Source organism: Dryas octopetala, chromosome 2, assembly GCF_963921425.1.
Source record: "Dryas octopetala chromosome 2, drDryOcto1.1, whole genome shotgun sequence".
NCBI classification, from domain to species: domain Eukaryota; kingdom Viridiplantae; phylum Streptophyta; class Magnoliopsida; order Rosales; family Rosaceae; genus Dryas; species Dryas octopetala.
In genome coordinates this window covers 22286540-22307528 of record NC_141367.1, presented here as the reverse complement: position 1 = coordinate 22307528, position 20989 = coordinate 22286540, and the positions used below count along the sequence as shown (strand labels likewise).

At 36.6% G+C, this 20989-nt stretch overlaps 2 protein-coding genes across 2 annotated transcripts; both read right to left on the bottom strand.

The window, feature by feature from the left end:
- On the bottom strand, positions 1 to 4933 carry LOC147294175 (DUF21 domain-containing protein At4g14240-like). The gene is made up of 13 exons (XM_086230313.1): positions 4535 to 4933; positions 4363 to 4439; positions 4041 to 4124; positions 3810 to 3923; positions 3074 to 3157; positions 2862 to 2933; positions 2621 to 2688; positions 2193 to 2280; positions 1989 to 2062; positions 1517 to 1895; positions 1371 to 1417; positions 1186 to 1267; positions 1 to 580 (listed from the first exon to the last, which is right to left on the bottom strand). The coding sequence occupies exons 1-13, from the start codon at positions 4776 to 4778 to the stop codon at positions 485 to 487; spliced, it is 1509 nt and encodes a 502-aa protein (XP_086086439.1). The 5' UTR covers positions 4779 to 4933; the 3' UTR covers positions 1 to 484.
- An 11361-nt stretch (positions 4934 to 16294) lies between these two features.
- IPT5 (isopentenyltransferase 5) lies at positions 16295 to 18510 on the bottom strand. The gene is made up of 2 exons (XM_086232049.1): positions 18176 to 18510; positions 16295 to 18061 (listed from the first exon to the last, which is right to left on the bottom strand). The coding sequence occupies exon 2, from the start codon at positions 18042 to 18044 to the stop codon at positions 17019 to 17021; it is 1026 nt and encodes a 341-aa protein (XP_086088175.1). The 5' UTR covers positions 18045 to 18061; positions 18176 to 18510; the 3' UTR covers positions 16295 to 17018.
- Positions 18511 to 20989: the final 2479 nt, after the last annotated feature.

The following is a 20989-nucleotide window of genomic DNA, read 5'->3' as shown; positions in this document are numbered from 1 at the left end:
TTCAAGCCGACAACAAGGAACAAATTCTCTTCATTTATTATTTCTCTTTTCCATAGTTGATAAGGGCAAAACTTAATTATTTGAACCGAGAAAGTTATATGGGCCATGGCATCAACCATAATAACCCTTACATTTCAATATTTTAGACTTTCAGTCAAATTCGTAAATAAAAAGTGTCAGATACAATTTTTCAACAAAACAAAAAGTAGTGCAAGCCCAAGAGGCAGCTCGAACCTAACACTTAATATGAACCAAAAAAAGGGTTTATATTAACGAAAAGCAAAACTACTCAATAAGTTACCAACGTACAATCATATCCTGTGCATCTACGTAGAACCCCATCTCTCCAGCTTCCCCACCCCTCCCCCCGGCGCCAAAAAAAAAAAAAGAGAAGAAGGAAAGAAAGAAATTTTTTTCCACATGCCAGTCAAGGCCACTTCCCTGAGGAGCAAAGGGATCATGATATGAAAATGAACCAGATGAATCATCTCTTATCGACAGAAGTCCCTTGCAACCTTGAGGTGGACGAATCATCATCACCAGATTTCTTTGGTGTCGTTCCTTGCTTACCTTGGCCTCCCTAGGGCATCATAACAAGAAGAGAAAACACTATTAAGCTTCAACCATTAGACATAACTTGAGCATAAAAAAATGCCTAAATGTTGGACCGGATAACAGCAGCCCAAGCCTCATAGTTAGAAGCCCGGAATGGGAAAAGAAAAGATTCCAACGAGGATACAAGCCAGTCACAAAGTGGAATCATAATCAGGATATTGACATGTTATATCAATTTAAATCATTAAGTTCAGTGAAAAGGAATGTTGTTCCAAAGTAGGAATGCATCATGATAATGGCCCACTGCCAATTATACACTATGCATGACATGACATGAATGAGGTGGCTATCAAATATCTCATTTTTCGTAAATTTTTCATTCCCAGCACTTCCTTGTAAAATCAATTGCACCACCATTGTCATATTGTGAACTAGGATTTTAATTTTGAGCAATTTAAATAATATGCAATTATATAAAATAAAAAATAAAAAACACATCCTGCATGGAAACTTAATTCTGGACACAGATGGTGCTTGCATGACTGCCCCCTCCCCACCCCGTCAATTTTTGCTATGCAGGTAAATGAAAAATCACAGACTGAAAATGGGTGATTCGTTGTGTTCACTCACTGGTCCCTTGTTGGCATTTAACCTCCGCATTGATGGAGCCCGTGCCACTGATGAAGCAGCTGCAGCTGCAGCAACACGTATTCTGCACACACAAAAAAAAAAAAAAAGATTAATCCACTTTCATATAATAGGTTTCTCTCATACATAATATTAACCAACTATTTACAGTTGTCACTCTATGATACCTTTTATGTACATCAACATATTCATCTGTTTCATCCACAATCTCCTCCTGTATTTTTCAAGAAAATCATCACTATAATATAAAGTGTGCTGTCAATTAAACAATCATAAACTGAAAGGAAGAGAATATAAATTGCATGTACTTTACCTGCAGGAGTTCTTCAAATACATCTTCCAGGGTGATGATACCAATGACTTCACCATCCTCGATATCCTCTGAAAACTGGTGCATTCCATTTGTAGCTCCATCATTATGGGCCAAAAAATTTTCCCTATTTACATTAGGGGGCCTTGGTGCCTTGTGTATGTCAACAACGACACTGTCCAGCTTTTCAGTCTTCTTGGATAGCAAAGGAGTAGTCAGTTCGGAGTCCATCCCAGTGACTTTGTTTCCTTCAGCATTCTGCCCATCAATCGTTGGTGGAAGAGCCTTACATTTCCCTTTAGCCTTCACCACAGCAGCCATATGACTGCTGCCCTTTTGAAACTCATTCAATATATCATACAGTGGCATATCTGCAGGAACTCTGGGAATATGACCCACAGATGAACACTTGGTATATCAAACTTACTAATGAAATTGAAGAAACATTAGCATATTTAAAGATGTTGAAGCATACCGTGGTATTCTACGGATGGAAACAGCACTGACTGGGGTCTCTGTTTCAGGTCGTACAGTGAGAAGACTTTTCACCTAATCCCCAAACAAAAATGGAGAAGAGGGTAAAAACATGAGAATTACCACATAAAGATTTAGTGAGTGTTTAAAATCTAGAATGGATACGTAATATAAAACTCCTAAAGATTTGAGTTTTATCACTCACCAGCAAAAGTCCAATAACATTCTTTGGATTACCAGAATAGACAGGAACTCGACTATGGCCCCGAGCAAGAACTTTCCCCATTGCTTCCCTGAGGTATTAATTTGAGATGAAGGTAAATATAATTAGATATATTGCACACGTTCTGCAAATTCTGCTGCAAATTAACTTAAAAAACAAATAGATGGAACAGTTTAAAAAAAACTAACAGAAAGGCACCATAGGATATGCATGTCTAGCATGTTGTATATGAAACGAAACTTATATAGATTTTTTTAAATCGAATTTTCTAGTAGAAATTGACAGACTGAACTGAAATGTCAAGTTTGTGCAAAGGGGTGTTTGATGCATAATCCAAATGTGATTCTTACTGAAAGCAATGGGACAGTTAAATTGAAAACGGGAAAGAAAAATTATTCCAGAGAACTTACCAGTCCAACTTCGAATTGACATCTAAGGAAAAGGTTGATTCAATAGGCGTCATTGCCTCCTCAGCAGTCTGTTGATAGGTAATAACAGAATAAATAGGTTGACTTTGAGTTTCTGACTTACATGATATCAAGTGTTTCAAGCTTTATATCACTTTGATACATTGAGTGGCTATATTGATACCAAAAAAAAAACTATAACAGTTATACATCAAAAGCACGCCAGTTTCATTATAATGTGTACCTTTTCAGTTAAATCTAGTGCTCCACTAATTATTGTTGTCTCGTCGTGTGTAAGTTCACCACCCTTGCCAGCCTGGATATGAAAATAACAGAATGCAATTTTAAGAAGAGAAAACAAAGAAATATTATCAGATGTTAGTATTTTTAGCTTCCTACACATTTAAATGGTTTTACCAAGTGATAACTTATTGATTCTATACGGATTCACTTTACCTCCTGGCTGTGGATGGAGACAAGGGCTTTTAACTGAGCTCGCCTAAATAATGCTTCATTATGTCCCAGTACACAGTCCAAGATCTGGAACACATAAATTTCTTAGTGCCAACAAGTAGATGCCAAATCAAGCAGCATCAGCAGTAACTCGTTATCTAAATGACAAGGAGCAGAATGACGTCAAAGAGAATATCCACTTTCTAGTGTTTTAGATTCTTTTATTTTATTTTGATTCCTTTAGCAAGGCCTTTTTCAGATTATGTGAGTGAACTAATATGAAATTAAAGCTTCATTGCATAACAGCTGAGTTTATTAAACTTTATAGAGGTACAAGGAGAAGAGAGATGACAAGAACAAAAACCAGGTTCAAAGGGAAAAATTTCAACGGGTAGATTAAAAAATTACACCATTTGGATGAAGAACATGATAAGCAATATGCCTCTCTCTGTGTTCCCATCCCGATCAATAAAAAATATACGCAATTCTGTTTTTTCAGTTTTTCTCTACCAAAAATATATATGCAGGAGTGCTATTTGATCAAAATTCATGATTCCTGACTATTTAAAGCAAGGAACATGACAGAGCAAGCAGAAGCATTAACTGACGAAACTTCACAATTAACTGAATAGCCTGTAGTAAAAGGGGAAAGAATAGCCACAACATTACAAAATCAACGCCCGAAGCAGGCATCACATCAAATTTAATGAAAATATCAACTACCCATCTGAGAATATACCTTGCCAATTGGAAAAGCAATGGGATAGCAAATAATCATTAAAATTCGCACAAGGCATACAAAGTTGGCACCTACGGCGAGTCCATATCTGGTACATATTGCTTGGGGTATAACCTGACAGATTAAAAGAAACGAGCAAATCAAATTCCAATCCAAGCCAGTCGTGTGCAATAAAGGTTAAAAGTTAAAACCAAAGAATTAAATCATGAAAAAAATTAGAAAATAACATACCTCCCCGAAAAATAGGACAAAAGTCACAGAGAGAATTATAGCAACATACTGATTGAATAGTTTATCCAAATATATAGGAAGAGCCTGCAGATTGTAAATATCAAAGTTAATAGCTGACATTTAAATCACCCAAACAAACACATTTAACCTTTCCACTTGTACATTTTATACATTTAGGCAAGCAAGCAGTGTGCTTTGGCATTCAATAACATGGAGATTCTTGTATCCAGAATTAAATTTTATTATTAAAAGGCCAAAACCAATCCAATAATAAAAGGCACTGGGAAGCAGCAGAGAGACCCCAATTCATCAAATTACTTACTTCCATAGCCACCGCATTACACAGAAGCAAAGTGACCAGCAGCTGGTGCTGCTTCTGAACCACCGGAAGTATAGCAGCTAATCAAACACACAAACACAAATTTCCATTACAAAAGGAATCAAATTAATCAGATAATTCGGTGATTGAAAACCGGCGAGAAATTGAACGGAACCTGCTTGCTTTTTCTCGGCGGGAGTGCCGCTACGTTGCAAAATCTCGAGGTCTACGAGGCCGAGGGACATGAGGCCTAGGGTTAGGCCGGACATTATTCCGGCGAAGAGCACCAAAAAGCACGAGATGCCGGCATAGATGAACCACGTGATCGTTCCGAAGGCGATATTTCCTTCCACCGAGTTCATGCCCCCCGAGTTCCGAATCAGCATCCGAGTTGCCATTACTGCATTTAACGGAAGCATCGCTGCTGTTATTGCTTCTTCTTCTTCTTCTTCTTTGTGATCGTGCTGTTTCTAACAGCGTCGATCTCTTCCAGAATGCTAGAATCTGAGTCCGTGTCACAGGGATTGTTGGACTTGAAGTTTGGGAGTGTGGTTTTAATTGAACCGACACGTGGCGGAATCGCAAGAGGTTCGGTTAAGATACTGATCTGGTAATAGGTTTTTTTTCGCCAAAGAAAATAAATTACTTTTGAGTTTCTAGATCGTAGATAGGAGATACCTTAGTTTTTTGTGGTAGAAGAAGAGGAACAAGAATGTTATGTATTTTAAGCTTTATGGAAAGCATACTATGTATAGTTCTATTATTACATTGACTATTGTGACATTGTATCACATATAAGACTAATATCAAAGAGATTAAGCCCTGAATTGCGGTGGAGGAGCCAAAAGCTGCTGTGGATGACAATTCTCAATCACCTACAGCAGTTTTGGTGTTTGGTAAAAAAATAAAAAACTATTTTTCCCCACAATTCTCAACTCCCCATAGCAAAAACAGAAAGCAGGTTTCTATGTGCTTTTGAAAGATGCAGTGACTCACAGCAACAATAAATATTTTATTTTACCCATAATACCCTCATTGATTTCTATAATTTTATTTGTTTATTTTAAATTAAAAAATATGTCCATTGTTAGTTATATTTTATATTGTGATAATTAATTATGATATTTTATTTATACGATTAAAATTATAATATACCTAGGAATAGACATACTTATTTAATAATGTTGTTCTTAGAAAAATTAATGCTAATAAAAATTTGTAGTCAAAAATTTCAAAAATAAGTAAAAAAAACATTTTATTTTTACCAAACAAATAAATGAAATGCACTTTCAGCATCATGTCTATTTTAGTAATTATACACAGTCACAGCATTTTTATATAAACATTTACCAAACACCTTGATACTGTTTTTTTCACTCACAGCACTTTTGAAAACATAGTTTACCAAATACTTAACTGCTTTACTTTACAGCTGATTTTACTTCACAGCTGTTTTACTTCACAACTGTTTTTTCTCACAGCAATACCAAACTGACTCTAAAGCTAATTGTCTTTGCTCAATGTTGCTACTAGGGTTAAGTTAAGCCTACTATAGTTAAGGCCTTCCTTGGTCTCCTCACTCTGTAGGAGAAATTCTTTTGTGTACGGTCTTCACACTTCAGGAGCGAAGTCATGTCCAAAGTTTAGGTGGGCTAAACTTTCGAAGGTGGGAATGTGGATTGTGAGCTAAATAAAAAAAATGAGAAGTTGGTTTAAGATAGAAGCTTAAATGAGCTAGAAATAGAGGTTGTTGTGGCTTAAGATAGAAGCTAGAGATAGAAGCTTTTGTGAACTGAGGTCTTTTGGCTATAGACTAGCTAGGTTAGCCAACTAGTCGCTTCACCACTGACAGTCTTTTTAGATGCAGGGTGAGACTCTAACATGATCGAGTCATATCCCTCTTTATGAGAAGTAGTCGTGCTCGAATCGCCCAATACAAAATTTGTTTTCTTTGTAAACATCGTTATATTAAAAAAGTAAATTAACAAAAAGTTACAAAAAAATTGTAAATTTTATTTATAAATTCATTTAAAAAATTTATTTATTTTTAAATCATAAAAAGTAGCTTAAAACTAAATTCTTGACGTCGTATGTAAATCTCACAGAGTTACACTTTATTTTGTTATGATGAATATGTAAAAAGTTACACTTTATTTTGTTATGATGTAATATGTAATTCTTGTAGAGTTATACTTTATAATTTCGTAAGTTAATTACACTTTGTTGAATAATGTAAAATTGTTTTAAGGCTTAAGCATTTATAATTTAAATTTTATGGCTTTCTATTTAGGATTTTCGCCCTAAATTTTAAAGATTGTACCATAAATTCTGCACTCTCAAAAGAATTCAAAAATTAATTTAACTAAAACTTGAGTATACTTGAATACCTTATTTGGGTATGCTTGAGCTTGAATATTAAATGCTCCGTACTTGATTTTTCTTGAATTGTCAATGGACCTTAATAAATTTAAGAGTTCATATTATACTATTCACACTCAACAAATATTAGGAATTCATTTCCAAGCATACGCTGTCGGTGGATTGGTTGCAAAATATCTTAATATAGCAATGCTGTGCTGTAGATAAGGGAACAGGTGGTAACAGTAGCCAAAGTCCAAGCCTTGTTGCTCTTGGACTGAGTCTAAAATGTGAGCCCCATTCGTTTGTACACGGATCCAGTCCATTCTGTGTGCGATGTAGGATTATTATTCGACATTGGCCCGACCCAAAAGAGTCATGACTTGGCTATGAGTTATGGCCCAAAATAAGAATTATGAGAAACCACTTCATATCACCAAAAATACTTTCAAATTGCACCAATCTCTGCGATGCCATTTGGAAGTACATATTTCTTTTGTGATATATATGAAGCTTAATTTCATGAATGCAAACATATGCCTAGAAAGGAAAATGTGATTTCCAGAGCTAAAAATTTTATAGTTAGAGCAAAAACATATAAAAGAAAATGTAGATTCAAATATATCATGACTATATATCTTGCAAATGCGAATATAACATAATAAAATTATAAAAATGTACTCAAAACAATTAATATAGAGTGTTACTATTTGCACACCTTTTTTTTTTTCTTTTTGCACACATTTTTCTCTTACACACCCCTATATTTTTCTAAAATTTAAAATTTCTCTTTTAACACACCCCTCCAATTACCTCAGTGCCCTCATTTTATCCAACACACCCAATCTACTCAAAAAAAAAAAAAAAAAACACACACACACGCACCCAATTCCTCTCTTTCTTTCTCTTTTTTCCTCTCTCTCTCTCCACTCCCTGCAACACCAAAAATTAAGAGTCATTTGGTTAATTTTTTGTATGTTTGAGATAATTTGGAGTGTGGGTTTTTCAGAGTTTAGGATTTAATTTTCGGGTGAAGAATTATTAATGTCGAATGTCGTTCGGCACTGCACTTTCGAAATTTTTCTCTTCATTCGGCAGATCATTGCCGAACATACGTACTGAAAGTGTTCGACACTGTACTTCCGAACGGTTTATTGATGTTCGGCACTATACTTCCGAACCAGTTACAAATATATATATATATATATTTTTGGTTGTTTGCTTGGGCGAGAGAAGAGAGGGGTGGCGTGGTGGCTGATCTTGACGGGGTGGTGCGCGCAGTGGTGCTGCAAGCAGAAGGGGAGAGAAACCATAGAGAAACAGAGAAAGCCAGAAGGGGTGGTGTGGCTGGATTGGGGCGAGCAGAAGGGCGTGCGAGTGGCTTCGACTGCACGCGGTGGCTTCGACGGTGCTGCGCATGGGTGGCTTCGACGATGCTACGCGCATGTGGCTTTTGACGATGCTGCACGCAGTGGCTGGAAGCTGCTGTGGAGGAAGGTGCGATGGCTTCAACGGTGCTGCATGCGGTGGCTGGAAGCTGCTGCGCGCGGTGGTGCTGCAAGCAGAAAATGGAGAAAAGCCAGGGAGAGGGGAGAGAGAGAGAGAGAGAGAGAGAGAGAGAGAGAGAGGCTGGGCTGGGTGGTCGCAGACAGAGATTGCAAGGCAGAGAGGGTCGGGCAAGGCACAGTTAATTGGGAGGGAAGGAAGAAAGAAGATGGGGTATGTTGGGGAGGGCTTTAAGGTATTTTTCCAATGGGATAAATTTGTAAAATCACTAATTAAGTGATGACGGGTGTGCAAAAAGAAAAAAAAGGATGTGTAAATAGCAACACTCTTAATATATTATATCCACACACTTCGAATCGAACATGTACTTCTATCCTATATGAGCTCGATCAATTAAGTTTATAATTGAAACATCGACAGTTTTTTGGGAACATAATTTGCTTAATTTACATTTACTTATTACAACATTCTCACCAACTTAATTTGAGAATAAAGATAATAAATAATATCAACTATGAAAAACCAAATTTCATATATGCTCAATAGAAAAGTCTACTGACTGTGTGGTAGCATGTGGGGAGAGAGACTACACTACAAGAAAAACAAGCAAAGGCAACCAATTTTTTTTGGTAGGCATAGAGGCAACTGCCACTTTTGTTTGTTTGTAATGTCTCTTGCCACACTGCAGTCACCATATATCATGTTGGAGGTTGGTGTTGGGGTGGCAAGGGAGTTAAGGCCACCCACATGTAAGCATGGTGGAAGCTTCTGCCAAAACCTGCAGTGTCAGTCTGACAGGTCCGGTCCTCACCAATGCTGCAGTTAGTGGGTTTCACTTGTTCACCATCTCTATTGGGGTTGCTAAATTGGTGGAGGATTGATATTATTAATTAATGTAATGCCATGGTTTCTTCTACTATCTTATTAACAGTGGGTATGAATGCTCACTAATAACAACCATTGCTTACTGCACTCCCACCTTATTGGTATTAGTTTCTGATTTGGTTTCAGAAATTAAATATCCTCCACCATGCAAGAACTTTGGTGACTATTTATATGAGATTGAGAATGCATTTTCCCACCAAAACGATTGCTGCAGTGGGATTGAATATACTGCAGTGTCCAATTAATCTTTCATTTGCAACAGTCCGAATATGCATTTTTCAGTTCTAGATGCTTGCAATTGTTGTTACACCATATTATTCATAAAATGTGGAAAGCCTACACTAATATTGGAGCAAGCAGGCTTAACTTTCAGTCCAGAAATCCCATTAATAGGAGGGGTATGTAGCAGAACCTCAATGCCATATCAGAAAAATAAAAAACCAAATAATTGACAACTCAAGTTACACAGTTGAACCCACACAGCCTTTCTTCATTGATGCAAATACGACTTGCTATATACATTGAAATTGCATGTTTAATTCAAGTAGTGGTTCAAGTGCATAGTTACAACCATTCTAATTAATTACCCCATACTTTTCAGAATTTCTAAAACAGAATGAAACTTAGATACCAAAAACAACAAAAGCATAATCACTAGCTGCGCAACACTTAGTCATATAATCCCAACAGAATATCCACACTTCCAAACTTGGTGATATATATCATAGTCTAAACCATAATATAACCCACCAAGTTTATAGTTCTATGACAAAAGCTGTTCAAAATACCAGCAGTATATTACTCAAAACAACAAAAAGTATTCTTACTGGTAGCCATGATTTCTTTTGCTATGTCGATCAGTTGTGTTGTGACCTTCCAACCCCGCTTCTTGAAGCGCCTGCATCTCTCACAGCATCATCCTCTGCTCCCATGTCATTCCTAACATGCTGTTGCGCCAATTGTTGAGGACCAGCCAGTCCTGCTCTAGAAAATGGCGTAATCACACCTGTCATCTGTGGAAGGTGGAAGGAATTTGTGCCAGTCTGAACTGGGGGCAGTGGGGGTGCCAAGTATGGAGTGTTTCCAGTGCTTGTGCCAATGTTGCCCCTTAAGTAGTTGTCTACAGCTGTGGTAAGCCTCCCATTCAAGTTGAAATCCATGTGGGACTGCTGCCTTTGAATGTTCAATATCTCTTGAGTGTTTACCATTGCAATCCTCTCCAATTCAACCCGATATTGCTCTAGATCACTGCCAAATAGGATTTCTATTATGAAAAAAAGTGATGTAGGACAAGAAAAAGTTTTGAAGAATGAAGACCGGACCGCCCCATTGAGGTCCGGTCCTCTAGAACCTCACCTAGTGAAAATAGAGCTCAAGTGTAATTTTCCCTGCTGGAGGTCCGGTCTTCCAAAGAGAGGTCTGGACCTCCCTGCATGAAATCTCCATTTCAAGCTGCGTCGTCTATGGAGGTCAGGTTCTCCCAAGCAACGTCCGGACCTCCCTTCGTGCAAATTCCATTTCACTGCTGCTACCTTCACTAGAGGTCCGGTCCTCCAGTGTAGGGTCCGGACCTTCTTCCCTCATAATTTTGGTTCTCTGTTTTTTTTCTTTTCCTTTCTTGAGCCAAAAATGCCTAACTTGGTGATCTGAAGCTTTTTCTCCTTATATATATATATTGATTAGGAAGATTAATTAAACTTCTTATATCTTTGAGTTTTTTTTTCTAATGTGTTGCTTCTTAATATATTCTAGAGCAAAGACAAATTATTGAAGGCATACAATCAATTAATCTTCAGAATATGTCATAAGTGCAGGGAATATGTCATACCTTACAATGTAAAGCTTCACAACCTATTCACAAAAGCCAGGATGATTTCCAGCTCCATTCCCTCCTTCACTTCAACTTCAGGTCGACAAAGGAAGATTTCATTACTTGATCATTGAGAACTCATGCGCTACCTGCTCTTTTCTCTGGTTTAACCAAATACAGTTGGTTTCCCAGTCAAAATCTGAGCTCACTAGGTGCTTTCGAGCTTTGATCTCTCTTCTGATCTATCCATAAATCAAAGTGTGCTTTTTCCATCTCTTGCTTAGCTTGGATCTGCACTTAATGGCTGGCTCTCCTCAGTACCAATGTGTAGAGCAGTAGAGCAGTAGATGCAGATGATATTCTCTCTGCAAAGTCTCTTGAGTGTAGCAGTAGGTCTACCTGCTTCACTGCAGCATTGTGAATGCTCTGCTAAATATCTTAAACACTTTATGGAGGATTTCCTTACTGTATATAATATCCCTTGAAGCCTGTCAGCAGCCACAAGTAGTTGACACCTTATCAAGTCAGTCATGGGTAACTGTGATTCCAACCTACTAGGCACCATTAGAAGGAGGGAAAATATTGAGCATGGGCGGGAGATGGGTTTTTAAGTTTGTCTCACTGACTGGACTTGCTTTATGATAAAAAATGGAAAAAATGGTTATTGTTTTGCACAATTTGGGTTGGTTATAGTACAACCCCAAGTAAATTGGTGGTGGTGTCTTTGTGTGCTGGCCCTGTTTTTAGTCCCTAAATTAACTAAACCTCTTTTTTTAGTTTAAATTATAGGGGTGCCACAATTTAATCAACTAATTAGAACCATTAGTTGCATATATCATCACTATTCATGTCTGACTTAATATGATGATCACTAATAATTAACATTAGTGAACAGCCACATTAGCAATTGGCACCCCCCCAACTTTAGTGGAAATTATTGGAGGCCTTAGGCCAAAATTGTTGTAGTGCTAATTTAGTAATAATATACATAGTCTTGCCGCTACGAGAGGCAGAAAAAAAATATATATGTATTTATAAATAATAATGTAACAACGTTTATGTATATAAAGTCAAAATATTAGAGTCAAATTATAATTCCCAAATTTAATGAAAATCAGATCTGTCCAATCTAATACCCAAAAATCTATCACACTGTGATGTACGTATTAAGGATACGATGATCGAAGAAACCCAACTCAAATCCCAAAAATATTGGGGCCAAATCTATTTGAGATTTCACTTACCAAACTAATGATACTCCTTGAAGATCTTATATAGTTTAATATGGATCAATCTAGTCTAAACTTATATATGATCTCAAACCCCATAAATATGGGGTATCATATCTATTTGAGATTTCAAATGGCAAACTCATAGTCCTCAAGAATCACATGACTATTAATATGAAATCTAGTGTAAACTTAAATCAAATCTATTTGGTGTGCACAAGCAAAAGATTAGATTGTATCTATTTGAATCAAACGTGGTGTGCGCTTTCTCCATCAGAGGCTCAGAGTTAATTAAGCTTTCCAGATAACTATACCCTGGCCCAGTCCCCACTTACAAGAATCTTAACCCCCACCCTCCATATATAGGATTAAGCAAATATGCATGCAGCAATAATTAGTTGACTTCATTCTCATTATATTCGGTTAATTACTCCCTCCTCACATGTGAGCGAGGGGTTAAAGCTAGCTTAATTAGAATCATTTTTCACTTTGACTCTTTGTTACGTTTAATTAAGAATATATCTCAACAAAATGTAATTTAGAGTAAACCTTATATATATATTGTAATGTAAAACTTAACGTGAGTATCAAAACTTGAGCTAATTAAACACTTGATGAATGACTTATATTAGGTAAGGTAAAACACATGTGACCCACTAGTACTAGTGAGCCTAACATGTAATAAAGGATAGACATGCATCTAATCCGGTACCAATTGTCAACAAGTAGAAATTAATATATAGCCATCAAGCAATGAATGAAGTATGCAAAGATTAAGATATTATAGATCATAAAATTAAGTTGTAATATATGAATTAGTTCCGACATTCCTTGCCAAAACCGTGTTTTGCTCTCTCTCATTCGATCGTGCCAACGCGTTTGTGAGTTGTCCACAAGGCTTGCACATCATCACCTGCTAACGACAACAATGAGGCCAACCCAAACCGAATGAAACATGCATACATAGAAAGAAAGAGTACAAAACTTGGTGCATCAAAAACAAATACCACCACCGCCAGCAGACAACATGAAGACCAAACAAATTGGACTAAATTTCCAGGAAACTACCCTTTGAAAAGAAGTAGAAACAAGTTGCCAAGAGGGGATTAAAAGAGTACAAGCTAGGTACGTGGGATCTGAGAGTTTTTTGGAATAGGGTTTGAAATGAGGCCTGGGTTGATGGAATATTCAAGCTGACCAAGACATGCATTAATGTTGACAGCTCTTAATTGCCACGAAGAACCAGCGCTGTCGACGTCGTCTTTGCTTTGAAGCTTTTAATTTTTGTTTGCATGTGAGGCTTTATCTTTGACTTTGCAGGTGTCCATAGAACTTGTGTGGTTAGCATGCATTTTCAATCTAAAAACATTAAGGCAATTTCATTGCATGTGCTTTGCTTAGAGATATATAGGATTATGCATGCATGGTACTTTATCGTTTGCATATTAGAAATAACTGCGGATACATGCATCTATATAATTGGAATTGTGTAGATCGAAAGATATCCCATACATATGTGATATATCATATCATTACATAGGTGATAATTCTCATGGATAGATTCAGATAAAATTAACTTAATTAATTATTTAATTCTATAGTTTGACTTTGACAACATATATAACTATTTTGCGTTGCCCGATTGCCTAACTATTTTATATTGTTAGATTGTTGATAACACAAGGATCGTATATTATATTATATACATATATACAATATGTTATATATATATATATATATGAACTTCTAAAACGGACGTCTTGAATCTAGATACTGAAATATCATTTGAATGCTCAAATATTGGCGTTTGAACACTCTCTCGCTATTCGAATTCTTGATGCCCACTTTAAAAGTTGTGCATATCTGTTATCAGATTTTTACATATACATACAAAAACACACGAAAACTACTTTTAGGTGCTGACGCTTGCACTTGGGAACATTAGTGTGCCTTAAAAAATAATTGTTTCTTTCCTCTCACGTAATGTTCACAAATAAGAAGGTGTGCATTTAAAGTTGTTTGGCCAAATCGGTAATTGTTTGGTGATCTAAACTGTGCAGACAATTACAGTCCGTCGAATAAAATTAAAATGATGTTGACTGTAATAAACTGACTAAACAGTTTCTGATTTGGCTAATTTTTTATAAAGGTAATTTTTTAACGATGTTCTAGAATATAAACAATTCTGATCATTCAATTGTAAGTCCGAAGATGATGTCCTTATTTTTCTTTACTTGAAAATTTTCATATATATATATATATATACATATATTAATTAATTATGGTTGTAACTTACAACTTCAATCAGCTTGTACGTACTTAGAATCTAAAATGTTCAGAGAGTCTTTGAATGGAGAAAACAAAACAAAACAAAACAAAACCAAACCCTTAAATATATATATGCATACCATCAAAAGATAATGGTGATCCATAGCGATAGCTATTATAAGGACTTTGATAGAAACAACTCCCACGTACTCTACCATAGAGTAGACTGTCCTTTCATGCGTACCCGATCGACTATGGGACAACCTAAGGTTCTAAGTAACTAGCGAGCTACATTCACAACCTAATTAAACAAGTACGTGCATGTACGTTGGATCTTTCTGCTGTCTTTGCTTGGCACAAACCATTGGTCCAACAGCTAATGGACGGTGCTACGCATCGTTCAAGACAATATTGGACAATTATAACTTCCATTCCAAATTAATATCCAAACCTAACTTTTTCTTCCATTCGAAATCAGTTAATCAGGGATAACAAGACAGAGAAATGACAAGGAATACCACACTCACAATCTCTCGCTTTGGATCTTGTGGCTATGCCTACGTCGGATCTCATTTTCATAATCGGACGTGGTACCCCTTCGACAAAGAGATATATATATATATATAGTGCTTGTAAGCAAAAATTAAAGACAGTTAGTTTGTGTACCATGTATTTAATTAAGGTCTACCTAGTTACCATAAAGTAAAGCTTTTGTGTCGACAATGCATGTGTGCCTATCGGAGCTAGCTGTTAGCTTGACATACATTTTTTGTCAATTCTCTAATCATTTAAAGTTTAGAGTCTAAGTTGTCTAATATATATGAGATTAGAGTTCTAAATCCAAGAGGCTCTGGGTTCAAAACCTTCAACCCGGACCCTCCACTTACTTCCACAATTTCAATAGAGTTATATTATAATACCTGCATCTGTTTGTTGACGTACACATTCTCTAACAACTTATACATGATCGAATCGAATTTAACAAATTCTGCTTACAAACACATACAACCAAGACTAGATTGGCCTGGCTAGGCTTGCTTCCCATTCCTATCTCTCAATCAACCAATAAGCGTGAAACATTTGCCGCTTTGGCTGTTGGCTCCATCTCATATGAAAATTAATAATTTCGATCCAATTCTCCTTTTGTAAAGGAGATTTTGACCCTGAATGTAACGTTTCCTAGAAAAGCCATGAAGCTTAAGAACAAAAGACGTTTTTTTTCTAGTGTTGGTCCACATGCCTTTTAAGATGGGGTGGTGAGTGGGGTATAAAGGCCACCCCATATAATTATACATAAACTAAATATAGTTGGAACTTGGAATCATTTGGCATATAGACCCCACCAATTACAGCAGCTTTCCTTTGCCTCCTTTTAATTTCCAAGATTCCCATTGTAATTTAGGAATAGGATAGTTTCGAAATCTAATCAGAGCCTCACATCTAGCTGTTAAAAAGTTAAAACCCATGTCAAATTATCAATCACAGCATATTCACTTCCCCATCAAATCAGGGGGCTTCTGGGTCGTTCCCCCGTTGCAGGTTCCTTCACCTTTGGATGTAGTCCAAGAGTGTGATTGATCATGATTGGAATTAACTTCGCGATGGTGAATGTCAAAAATTTAAAATACCATTCACGTGAATGTTAAAGTACAGTCCTTTATGTTAATGTATACGAATAATAATCTTTTACTATTATAATATTGATATTCTTATTTACTTGTGACTTCACGCACTTCAAAAAAGTATTACAAATTTACTATTTTTGTGTGTTTAAACAAAAATAACAGAACTGATATAGTTGCTTATATCTTACAATTTTCTCATTAATGTCTACAAATCTTTCAGTAGATCCTACACAGTACACACATAAGAGCATATATAAAGTTGTTTTGGAAGGAAGCACCAAATGCAAGCCTGCATAAATTCTCAAAATTCCAATCATGTGTACATCATAGTAAAATTAGCAATATACATGTGAATAAAAGTAAAAGATCTCATGACTCATGATGTCAAAAAGACGGCACGCACACAAGGAAAAAGACCAAAACGCCACTCTCCGCTCGCTCGCTCGCTCACTGACTGGGTGGGGTCCAGGGGGTTATTGGGACGACTCTCACATCACAAATCACCATGGACCCCACAGCGTAATTGCATCACTTCCAAATTTCCAATTCATGATTGATGATTGATTTCATTGCAGGCGCGCACCGCACAGCGCCGGTACGGAAACACACAAAGCTCAAAGTGCGTTCGAGCGAGCGTGCACAAAGTCACCAACCTTCCCACTTTTTAAGTTTTTATTTATTTATTTAATTTTTAGGAGCCAGTATGGATTTCTAAAATGCTTCCAACTGTACGGCCCCAATGTAAGGTACTTTACTTAACCACCTGACAGCAACGTCGTCTCCCCTCAGAGCAAAGACTCCAAAAACAGTAACAATCTTTTTTGTTTTCAGTTCTTTGTAAGATTTTTTTTTTTTTTTTTTTTTTTTTACGGTAGTCATATATTAGTCTCACAATGAAGGAAGAAAACCGCAGTAGCCTGCCATGTATCATCATGTCAAATGGAGATTGTGTAGGCCCAACTTCCCCTAGCTAGCTAGCTAGCGTGTTGCGGCGGCAATGGCCGGCATAGATACTTGTCCGGCTAAAACGGTGGCAGTGGCAGCGGCGGCGGCGGTGGTGACAGTATCAGGCGGAAGAATTGTGGGTATTGAGTCTACCAAGAAGTTTTCAACAATTCTGGTGGCGGGTCTGGCCACGAGTTTTTGCCATGCTTGGTCCCCGTCGCCACGGTGCTTCAAGAAAGCGTCCGTGGCGTCGAGGCGGTGCATGTTCCAATTCCACTTGCTTTGCAGGCGGCGGATTTTTTGGCGTTGGCGACGCGCCAAGATGCAAGTATTTTCCTTAATGCTCGAAACGGCTGCTTTAAAAAGCCTCTCTTGGGTTTCATGATCGTTTCCACTGGCTTGGGCACGCAAATACTGATCCATTTCAGGAACCCCAATCGCTCGTCTGATCCCGCGCGTGTACTCAACCTCAGAAGTAGTAGGATCGAAGATTCTCTTGACCTCATCGACCAACCCCACCTTCACCATCTTATCGACGCGGTCGGATACAAAGGAGTTGAGCACCGGCAGAGACACATCAACCCAAAGAAAACAACACTCGTACTTGATCTGAAACTCCGCGTGGTCGTCCACCAAAGCTTCGATGTAGGAATTGGAGCCGCCAGCAATAATTGGGAGGCGGTCTCGCTCCAAAACGGATTCAATGGCCAAAGATGCATAATGTTTGAAATCATTGGATGTGAAGTTGGAATTGGGGTCAACTTCGCCTAACAAGTGATGGGGTACGCCGCGACACTCCTCCTCAGTGACCTTGTTGGTGACGATATCAAGGCCTTTGTACACTTGCATTTTGTCGGAGTTTATGATCTCCGCCGGATAATGGGTGGCGAGGTCGATGGCCAGCCGGGACTTTCCGGTCCCGGTGGCGCCCATCACGATCACAACCTTGTCTTTGCGGCGGAAGAAGGGGTGGTCCATGGTCAGCTGCCCCGGCGGCCCTTGGAAGCTCACCATGGGCTGCATCACTTGTTTGCAGGCACACATGGGAATAATTCTCATTGTTAATTGAAATTAACCTGCCAAACACAAATTTTAATGCAAATTAATTATCCAAAATACTCATGTAACAAACGTAAGCCTCAAGAAATTGAAAATACCCCACATAATTATTAATTCTTGGACCACTGTACCTTAATTTTGTGACAACAAAAAAACGCGCCCACTTGTCGCTAAAAAAAATGGCCTGCAAAAATTTCTTGCTGGCTGCAGAAAAAAGAGAGACGGAGAGAAACAGAGAGACACAGAAGCTTTCTGTTTTTTTGCTGGCTACAAGAGGTATATATGCAAATTTAAGCTAGCGAGCTAGCTTCTTCTATTGGCTTCCTATTTTGAGCACCACAAAACCAGTATAATATCCTCAATATATAAACACAGATATATATTTATACTTAATTGGGAGCGAAAAAAATTGTGGGTTTTTTTTCTGAGAAAGTGATTTATGATGTCAGGTAGCTAGCTATATTTGTTTTCTCTGTTGTCTTGAAGCTGATGATGAATATTATCAGTGCCTAAGCACAAGAGAGGTGAGCTTGGGTATTTATAGTGGTGGGAAAACACTAAGGCCACCCAGGGTTGCATAGAAAGAGAGACACGTACATGTATGTCCAGTAGTGATGCGTTTTGTATGCAGAATCAATGTCTTATAGTGCGGGGCTAGGGTTAGGTCAGAGGACTGAAATGGCCCAAATGCTGATCTAATTAATTAATTAACTAGGGTTTGTTTAATCCTCAGTTGAAAAAAAATAAGAAAAGAAAGCATTTAGTAGAGGGGCTGTAAAGTTGCCCCATACGTACTCAAGTTCGATTTCATTTTCTCTAACAAAAAAATAATTAAGAAAAAAAAAAGTAATACATGCCCAGAGGCCAGACATTGGAAAGTATTAAACACCATATATGTTTACATTGGGCTTCTCTTTCTAAGAGGCCAGGCATGACCTGTTTCACAAAATCAACATTTTAATGTATTAAGGAGGTGCCTATATAATATAATTAAAAGTGGGTATATAATTCATTTTAGTCAACTCGAAGTTGGAAGAAATTAAATATAATTAGTGACCATATAAATTTTCTTAATTGTGTTTAGGCTATGTCCTTATTCCCCATAAAAAAAAAATTAGAGAAAAACATGCATCACCAAACGATATGTAATTTGGGTGGGAATAGGATAGTTGTTTTTGAGAAAGCAGTGGGCAAAAAGAATTTTTCTTTTCGGTTTTGATACCTATATAAATATAATATATATATATATATATGGTGAAGGGACAAGCTGGCCGGGGTACAGTGTAGCCCATATGTTTGTGATAATTCACTCTTTAATTAATTAATGGCCTTTGATGACCAGTAAAATTAAATTATTCATTCAAGAAACATCACAAAAACAAAAATAATGAATCATTAAATAACTCTTTGAGATGACATGTTTCACTAAAATATATAATTAAACTTTAAATATCTTATGAATACATAATTTAATCTATCCATATTAACAATAAAAAGTAATTGATTATTATAAATTAATTAAAATTTGAGAGCTAAGAAAAGAGAGGGAAAAGAGCATGGAGAAAAATTGACTAAATTACATACGAAGTTGAGAGAAAAAATGTACGTACGATCACATATGAGTGAAAAAATGTTGTCCGCCGCATGTTTAGCGTTGTATGATTTAGGTGTTGGTTTGGATTTTGATATATAACTACATGTATTTCTTACTTTTTTTTTTCTCTGTCAAAATATTATGTTTCCTGTTAAATTCAAGAAATTGGGGAAATTTGGTGGTTGAAAATCACTTTGACTATTTGTTCATGCCTATACATTTTTATTTTTAATCAATCACAAATTAATATGTCAAATATGTAACTTGAGTGTTGATCGAGTCTATTGACGTACAATATACAAACCGAGCTCGACATATGGCATATACCCTTCTAAGTTTCTAACTCATGCAACTCATGTAAATTAATAACTATAGTAAGCATAGATACACTTATTCCTCATTTAGTACTTATTTTGGGACCCTTGCTTTTTTAGTGGAGCACCATCTGGGTTTCTCTCTTCTCTGGTGGAGTATTTATTTAATTATATTTGTCAAAATATGTTCCCTACAGGCATTTAATATATATAAATATTTTAGCGTTAACGAGTTAGTAAGATAATACGATACTAACCACTCTTTTGGGCTCATTACATAATGTAATCTCATGATCCAAATTGTTCATATTTTAGGTTCCCTTCAAATATCAACCTTACAAAAAATCAACCAAATCAGAAATCGATCATTTAGTCATTTGATTATCATTCCAATTATTTCATGTTTTATTGAAAAACTTGTGTTCTTCCATTTACATGAGCACAATTAGCTTACTAATAGTTGACTATATAAACGATTTTCGATTTTGTTGATTTTTTTTGTAAGGGTTATCTTTGAATGAGAATTTAATTAAAAAACAAATGGTTTGGATCATGAGATTACATTGTGTAGTGAGTTAAAAATGATAGTTACCGTCGTATTATCTTACTAACTAGTTACCTTATAATATATATATATATACACCTCATCTTAAACATAATGAGACACACTATGCATTGTAATTCGATGATTGAAGCGTCTATTTTCTAAGTCTCTATACAAGAATCATCCTTACAAAAAATTAAGTACGTAAATCGGAAACCATTAAGACATCTAATTGTAATAGAAAAAATAGACAAATATATGGATTTAATTAACACTTGAAATGATGGCCCTTTAATCAAATGATTAAACGATTTCCGATTTATCTAATTTTTTGCAAAGATGATCCTTTTATAGAGACTTAGAAAATAAACGGTTTCGATCATCGAATTACAATGCAAAATGAATCTCATTAGTCATACCTCATTATGTTTAATATGAAATATATCTCAACGAAAGAGGCCTATATATATGCACACACAGTTGAACTACCCCA

What these genes read in the sequence shown, in the direction of transcription:
- LOC147294175 (XM_086230313.1), bottom strand. Translation starts at nt 4,778, where the DNA reads ATGCTTCCGTTAAATGCAGTAATGGCAACTCGGATGCTGATTCGGAAC. An exon ending in TATGTTGATGTACATAAAAG is followed by an intron (nt 1,268 to 1,370) that starts GTATCATAGAGT and finishes TTGTGTGTGCAG; the next exon opens with AATACGTGTTGCTGCAGCTG. An exon ending in TAAATGCCAACAAGGGACCA is followed by an intron (nt 581 to 1,185) that starts GTGAGTGAACAC and finishes ATGATGCCCTAG; the next exon opens with GGAGGCCAAGGTAAGCAAGG.
- IPT5 (XM_086232049.1), bottom strand. Translation starts at nt 18,044, where the DNA reads ATGAGAATTATTCCCATGTGTGCCTGCAAACAAGTGATGCAGCCCATG.